Below are 8560 nucleotides of genomic sequence, written 5' to 3' on the forward strand. Positions count from 1 at the left end.
CACGCGGCACCGTTGTTCGACACCAATGATGTCGAACAACGGCTTCTCCGCCACGGGAGCAGTTTTGACTGCTCCCGTGGCGCACTAGGCGTGTTCGGCATCATTGATGTCGAACACGCCTGACATGGCCACACGTCCCACCTTCTCAACGGCTACATCCGCAGATTGATGGCCCCTTCTCAACGGCTACTTACGCAAATCAACGGCTACTTCCGCAGATTCATGGACCCTTCTCAACGGCTAGCAAATCAACGGCTACTTGCATATTCATTTTTTTTTATTTTATTTTATTTCATCTCCTGGCTTCGTCTATAAAATCCCTATCTCCAAATTTCTATTTCCATTATCTCATTACTCTCTCTTTGATCTTACTTCCTTATTATCTCATTACTCTCTCTTTGATCTTACTTCCTTACTCTCTATGTGCTTTTATATATTCTTGTATTAATTTTATTTTTGAACCCATTTCATCTCCTATTTGATCTCGTAAAATTATCGTATTTAATTATTTTAATTCGAATAGAAAAAAAATTTCGGTAAATTTTAAATTCTATTTATTTTAATTTATAAATTTATTTACTTGTTTAGAAAATTTTATTAGAAAAAATAAATATCTAATATATTATTTTTTTGCAGAAATTGAAGAATTTTATTTTATCGATCGAAAAGACGTAATACAGTGATCTATATTTAAAGGTAAGTACATATTAAATAACAATTTTTATAAATAAATATATCATATGTATTGTATATAATTTTAATTTATTATAATTTTTAATAATAAAAAATTATTTTTTATAAATTATAAAAATATTAAATTTGCATGTTATTTTTTTTAACAGAAAAATAGCTTGTTGCATATTCTTACCTCCTTACTCCCTATTTGCTCTATTCTTATATTAATTTTATTTTTTAATCAATTTCATCTCCTACTTGATCTCATAAAATTATCGTATTTAATTGTTTTTGACTTGATTGAAAAAAAATATCCGTAAATTTTAGATTCTATTCATTTTAATTTTAAATTATTTTTTATTTTTATATAAAATTTTGTTAATAAAAATGAATTTCTAATATATTCTTTTTTTGCAGAAATTGAATAATTTTATTTCATCGGTCATATTGGGAGAAACATAATACAGTGATCCATATTTAAAGGTAAGTACATACGAAATCATAATTTTTGTAAATAAATATATTATATGTATTGTGTATAATTTTAATTTATTATAATCTTTAATATTAATTTTTTTATATAAATTATAAAAATACTGAATTTGCATGTTATTTTTTTTAACAGAAAAATGGCAGTTCCTGCATATGCGAATATTCGTTGGGATGGAAATATTATAAATAATTCTGATGGATACGATTATGATGGAGGTTTTTCAAAAATTGTTCCAATAGGTAAACGGATAAATTTTAGTCAAATGGTCGGGAAAATTGCTCGTGCAATTGGATTATCGAAGAATAATGAATATATAGAGACGATTAGTTTTAGAAAGCCTACAATTGTGGATGGATCTTTAAAATTTGAATGCATGGATATATGGGGGGAAGATGATATGTGTAGTATGTTTAATTACTTATATCAGATTGGTGGTCTGCCTGGTATAGAAATATATGTTAAGGTACTTCGTTGTGCTGATGCGACGAATGAGGATGTTGATATAGGTCCATCTGGAACTGCTGTAGAATCAAATGCGAAACAATGTGAAGAGCAAAATGTAGTTGATGATTATGAGTTATCTGATAGTCTTCCAAGGCCGTCAAGTAATTTATCTCATACAGTTCAGGATGAGAACGAGGATGATGATGACGATGACGATGATTCATGGATGTCTACTGAGGATGATGATGATGATGATTATGGTCAGGAGGGTAATGTGAGTGAATCTGAATATTACAACACACAATTTAGTAATCCTATTTTGCCTGTTGTTCATCCTCCCCCATACGCAGAAATAGACTTCGATTTGCTGAGGGTTGATCCTTATGACAAGGCAGAAGGCCGTTCCTTTTGGGATCCTTCCAAAGAATTTTCAGTTGGGATGATTTTTTCTTCGAGAGATGCAGTGGCTGCAGCTGCAAAAGAATATCATCTAAGACATCATCATCAATTTTGTTATCATGAAACAAGAGAGAAAACTTATTCTATCAAGTGTAAAGACAAAGACAGTGGGTGTCCATGGAGGCTTCGAGCATCAAAGACAGAAGGTTCAGATATATGGAAAATTACGAGATACAGTGGACCGCACACATGTACAAATCCTCAGTTGACAAAAAATCATAGCCAATTAGATGAAAATTTCATTTGTTCGTTCATATTTGCATTAATTGAACAGCAGCCCGATATAAAAATTGCTGCACTACAAGCGGAAGTGCGGGATAAATTTGGGTACGAGCCGTCTTATCAGAAGACATGGAAAGCTAAGCAGAAGGCAATTGCAAGGCTTTATGGGGGTTGGGATGAATCATACGGTCGTTTGCGTAGATTCATGACTGCTCTTCATCATTTTAATCCAGAAACAGTATACATGATTGAAGATAATCCACATTGGATAAATGAGAGGTTGAATCCGATGTGTCGTGTATTTGACCGTATGTTTTGGGCTTTCAAGCAATCGATTGAGGGGTTTAAATATTGCCGACCTGTTGTCTCAATCGATGGGACTTTCCTATATGGAAAATACACTGGGTGTATACTGTGTGCAACCGCACTCGATGGAAATAATCAACTATTTCCATTAGCATTTGCCATTGTTGATAAGGAAGACGGTGATAATTGGTCGTGGTTTTTGGATTGTTTGAGGATCTTTGTGACCAATCGAGAAGATTTGTGTGTAATTTCAGATCGTCATGCTGGAATTCTTAAGGCAATGCAGAAAGATTGGTGGCAACCTCCAGCTGGTCATCACCGTTACTGCATAAGACATGTTCTGAGTAATTACAATAAAACATTCAAGAATGCAGTAATAAAGGAAGCGTTGCGCAAGGCAGGTATGAGTAATTCTGTTATACACAAATAACTTTATTTTAATTATTTAGTGTCATTTTTGAGTTATGCTAATTTTACCTTGATTTACTTGTCATTTATATCAGCAAATGAAAACCAGAAAAGAAAGTTTTACGAGGCAATGAATAATATTCGGGAGGTGCACCCTGAATCATATGATTGGGCAATGAAGATTAATTTAGAGAAATGGACGAGATCACACGATGGTGGACAGAGGTATGGCGTGATGACAACAAACATGGCTGAATCTCTGAATGGCATGATGAAAGGATTTAGGGCGTTGCCTATAACGGCAATGGTTGAAAAAATATTTTTCCAGTGTGTTCATTACTTTGATACGCGGAGGACAACTTTTCTGGATCAACAAATGAAGGGCTATATTTTCAGTCAATTTTGCAGTGAAACTCTGCGTGCTAATGCAATAAAGGCGAATGGACACAGGGTTAGACGATTTAACAGTCAGACCATGGTTTGCGAAATAATTACTGCAAATGGTCGGCAAAAGCAAGTGGTCAAACTCATGGATCAAACATGCACATGTGGCAAATTTCAGGAGATAAGAATACCTTGTTCTCATGCTATTGCTGCATGCATGTCACATTCAATTGACTACGAACAATTTGTATCTGACTACTATAAATTGGATCGTACAATCCAGTGTTATGCGTACACGTTTCATCCTCTTGGACATCCTGACTATTGGCCTGCAGCAGATGGACTTCCTCTCGTGCCTGACATTTGTAGAACAAGAAAGAAAGGACGACCGAGATCTTCTAGAATACGTAATGAAATGGACTGGAGGTCTAGCCAAATAAAAGAAACGTCCAGAGTTCATTGTTCCGTATGTGGAAGGGTGGGCCACAATAAAAAAACTTGTATGGGTGTGGAATCTAGTAGATAAATATGCTTCATTTCATTTACTATAAATGTAAAAGTGTAGTGCAAAAAATAATGTTTAATTATGTAGTTTTTTTTAATAATTGATTTATTTTTATTTATTGATTGATTTTAAATAATTATTGAAATCAAAGTAAAATTTATACTTTATTTTATTACCTATTTTAACATGCTGTAAGAACCAGAAAATGCAAACACATAATTGATCAATGTAAACAAATAAGAAACTCATATCTTAACAAGCTGTAAGGGTACCATTTATTCAAAAGCATCCAAACATAAAAGCAATTACAAATAATAGTGAAAAAAAATGTTGAAAATATATATACACATTTGTCACTTAATGAAATGGCATAAGCAACTTAATATCAAAGAAATCAATGATATACTCGGCGTATTCCTAATCCATTCTATCACCAACAGTCAGTTCCAAGTTCATACCAATATCATCTGTCGAATGATCATCATGAACCTACAGAGTAACAACAAATGAATGAGTCAATGCACGTTTAAATGTGTAGTATTCAAATATTTATTTCTAAATAAAATCCGGCAGAGTTTCCCCTGAAATATGAGTCTAAATACACCTGCGAATAATAATATCACACTTCTATAAACATTCACCTTAACCCCATAACTTCTGATAATATCAACACAATTTCAACTCATATCAAACACTTCATAAACCATCTCATTAATCGCAACACACAAAAAAATAGTATTTACAACACAATTGCATTATTGAAACAAAAGTAAAATAATTTAAATCAATTAATTTTTAAAGAAATATTCAACTCACAATCAATTATGATCACCGGTACCACACCCTCGGTGTCTCCTCTCATGTGGAGCACGTAGACGACCTTGCCATGGTCCTGGTGCAAGGAATTGTTCAGGTTCCAGATCATCCTGCGTTGGTACTTCGGGATTTTGCACCACAGCACCCATAGTACCCGAAGGATCGGACTGGCCAAAGAGGCCTACACCAGCCTGGCCGTATCCTAATCCAGCGTTATATCCCGCAAACATATGCTCTGAAGTTCTGCCTGACATGTGAAACTGCCTTGAAGAAGAAGGCTCATGCGCAGGCTCTGATGCAAATGCGGGAAATACCGCTCCTGCTGGTGTGTATGGTACACTATATGCACTGGCCGAAAATGAAGCCATTGCATGCGGTCCAGGCGTCCAACCCATAAACTGGCTCTGTGAAGGATAAAACATAGGTGGACCCTGAGATGAGCCAGGTGGGAAATGTGATGAACTTGGTGTAGCTTCATGTTCTGCTTGTGACTGATGGTATTGTATCGGAGGTGGCACTGGATGCACGTCCATTTCACCTTGTGCTGCTTGAGAGGAATCCCTTCTACAGCTCGTACCATGACCACGAGACCTACCCCTACTACCACGTACAATGGACTCTGGGATGGACGGGTCATCTAGGTCAGCCGCGAATATTGGTGCAGCAGGCGCTGGATGTGGAGCTGGCAGCTGTGTTTGCCGCCTCTCTTCCATCAAACATAAAGATACTGACTGTATGAGGTCGCACATTGCTGTCATGCTCCCAGCCGTAGGGTTGGTAGCAATGGCGTACATATGCTCCAACCCATCCTCCTACACAACATAAAAGCAATTATATTATTAAAATTGTGCTGTTGTGCTGTTATTATAGAAAATCACAAATTTTCATAAATTTCTCACCCCTGATCCCATTGCCGCTCCTTTAACCGAAATCCAGCGTCTGGACACCCTACGGTACCACTCCATGTACTCTGAATGGAAATGGAGTGGTTCTGTTGCTGCCCTGGCGGTGACTACTCTTCTATCTCGGGTGTTCCAGCGCGCGATCCACATAGAGTGCACCTCCGCCCAGTTCGTATCGCTCTTACGCAAGTCTACATCATGTAGTGCAGCAGGTTGTTGGGGTTCAGCAGGAACGTGCTGCTGCATACCGAACTGTCGCATAACCCTGTCCGGCTGATGCCACTCTACAATATGGAAGCAGATTAGTGGCACAACAGCTCTCCAAATTTCTCGACCTTGGCGACAATATTCGGGTAGCGACTCAATCAGGGCTTCTGTGTACGGCTCCCAAATTACCTGAAATGAACACTCCATTATTATACACAAATTACTTTATGTTAAGAATATATATTTCTTTAAAAAATATAACCTGCTCGGGTAATAAACGATCAAGCTGATAACGCAGCTCAACAAGTACGTGCGTCACAACCTCCGTTATCTGCCTGGCATTACTCCACCTGCACGACAATTTATATTAACGAGTATTTCTTTGAATATAATTATGTTAAAAACAATAACATCAATAAAATATCACAAACCTGCTGCCTAGGGGAGCGTCATGATGTGGTAATCGATTGGACAGTGTAGGCGATACTGCTGTGATCCGGTCCCATGCCCAAATCTGAATAATGAATAACGGACCAGCCATCTGCATAACTTCTGGATTTGTCGCCTTACATAACTGTCTGTACAACCATGCCAGACATGCCCCACCCCAACTATACGCTCCAGCCTCTTCTAGATTGGCTAGCAAAGGTAAGAACATTAAGTTAACTCGCGATGCAGATGTGTCACTAAAAATGGATCCAATCACCCTCAACATGTATGCTCGCGTGAACCTCTGTACAACTTCCTCATCAGCATCCTCTGGAAGTTGACTGAACTCCTCAGTTAGCCAATTTATTTTCAAATTACATCCTCTTATGGCATTATTAGGTGGAACAATACCCAATAATGCCTCACATACAGATGGCCAATGGTGCCGGGATCGGCCTGTAACAGCTGCACCATTGACGGGCAACCCGGTTATTAACCCCACATCCTGAAGGGTAATGGTCATCTCTCCTTCAGGGAACATAAATGTATGGGTCTCTGGTCGCCAACGCTCAACAAGTGCAGTAATTAAATGCCAATCTAAAGCAAAAAAACCTAACCTTATTACACCATAAAAACCTGCTCGCCGCAAGTGAGGTATTATTCGATCCGGAATTTCTTCCAAATGCAGAATTGTACCCGTCCGTTTACAGCCTATCACTCCACTTTCTACATTTTGTTGCCATACAGCCTCAGACCGATGTTCGGTTTGTGCATACAGCAATGATGGATCATTGGGACCCGGTAATATATAGTTACGGCGGTCACGGCGGGCCCGTCTTTCCTCCATATCTAATTACACAAAAAAAATTTCAATTTAACGGTATAATGATGTAATGAAATGATCTAGTAATACACATTTAATAAATTTATTAAATTCAAATTCACAAAGAACATTCAAACACCATTTTTCATTCAATCACAACAAATATTCTATCCAATAATCAAAACAAATTAAACACTCCATAAAAAAATTTAAAAATATTAGTGGTCTACATTAAATCACAACAAATAATATAATGCCTATAAAAAAAAACTAGAACTAACTGTTAGTACAATATACAAAATTACATAAATAATACATTTAAATTATTTAAAAAATTATGAGGGGTGACAAATTTTATGAATTTCAATTATTTTATTCTTAATAAAAAATTAAATTCCATTAATAAAAAAGTTCATCAAAATTTTTTTTGATTTTCAATTAATAAAAAATTAATAAACACACTGCTATTAATGAAAAAATTCATAAAATTTTTTTTTATGAATTTCAATTAATAAAACATTAATAAAAAATTAAATTCCATTAACTTTTTAATTATACTTATCTTAATAAATTACATGTAATTAATTATTAATCAAAATTAACAACAAACTATAACATTAAAAATAATAAATACTAATCAATTTCATTATTTACATAAAATATAAAAAAATTAAATAATAATTATGAAATAAATAGCAAATAAATTTAAGCAGGATGCTGAATTTAAGAATTTAAATTTTTTCCTTTTAAAATTTCTTTAAATTTTATTTTATTTTTAATTCCATTTTTCTTAAAAATTTGTATTTAATAAATTATTTAATTGATTCTTCAAATTATCGTTTTCAATTTTTTAAAAACATATATTTATAAAAATCTAAATGTCTAAATTATGTTTGTTTAATTTTATTTATTTTTCAAATTTCTTTTTTTGTGATAAATTTATATCAATTTTTTTTTATTTTATATTTTATCGGGGATTTTAATTTTCAAAAAATTAAACTATTTAATATCTTATACACAAATATTAATTTATTAATTACTGACAAAATTAAAAATAAATTTATATAATTTTTATAATTATATCAACTTACATACAAAAATTATTTAAAAAAAAAAACTATAATTTTCATTTTTTACCGGTTAACAATGAAATAATTACATTTAATCACAATATATTTTCCAACCCTTTTTATTACATATAATAGTTAAAATTTTATATCAGATTTCATTTTATAATTTTATTTTATTTTATTTTTACATAAAAAAAAATTAATTCAAAAATAGTTTAAATAAATACCTCGCAGATGCAGACGTTGGTGCAGCCGTTGAACCTTGAAAATTTCTGTTGAGAACTTATGGAGAAGAAGAAGAAATTTGAAGAAGAAAGCAAAGAAGGAGAAGAAACTGGAAAGGAAAGAAGGAGAAGAAACTGGAAGTGGAGATGGCAGAGAAAGCGGAAAATGGAGACGGAAGGAAGAGTTAAGGCT

The 8560-nt window shown here is 34.2% G+C and overlaps 1 protein-coding gene across 1 annotated transcript; it reads left to right on the top strand.

Annotated features, from left to right (window-relative positions):
• The first annotated feature begins 1304 nt into the window (after positions 1-1304).
• On the top strand, positions 1305-3991 carry LOC122722247. The gene is made up of 2 exons (XM_043952441.1): positions 1305-3000; positions 3103-3991. The coding sequence occupies exons 1-2, from the start codon at positions 1305-1307 to the stop codon at positions 3915-3917; spliced, it is 2511 nt and encodes an 836-aa protein (XP_043808376.1). The 3' UTR covers positions 3918-3991.
• Positions 3992-8560: the final 4569 nt, after the last annotated feature.

The sequence above is a fragment of the Manihot esculenta genome, chromosome 17 (genome assembly GCF_001659605.2).
Source record: "Manihot esculenta cultivar AM560-2 chromosome 17, M.esculenta_v8, whole genome shotgun sequence".
Classification (NCBI taxonomy): domain Eukaryota; kingdom Viridiplantae; phylum Streptophyta; class Magnoliopsida; order Malpighiales; family Euphorbiaceae; genus Manihot; species Manihot esculenta.

Coding starts and splice junctions, on each gene's coding strand:
- LOC122722247 (XM_043952441.1), top strand. CDS start 1,305: ATGGCAGTTCCTGCATATGCGAATATTCGTTGGGATGGAAATATTATA. Junction 3,001..3,102: donor GGAAGCGTTGCGCAAGGCAG/GTATGAGTAATT, acceptor CATTTATATCAG/CAAATGAAAACCAGAAAAGA.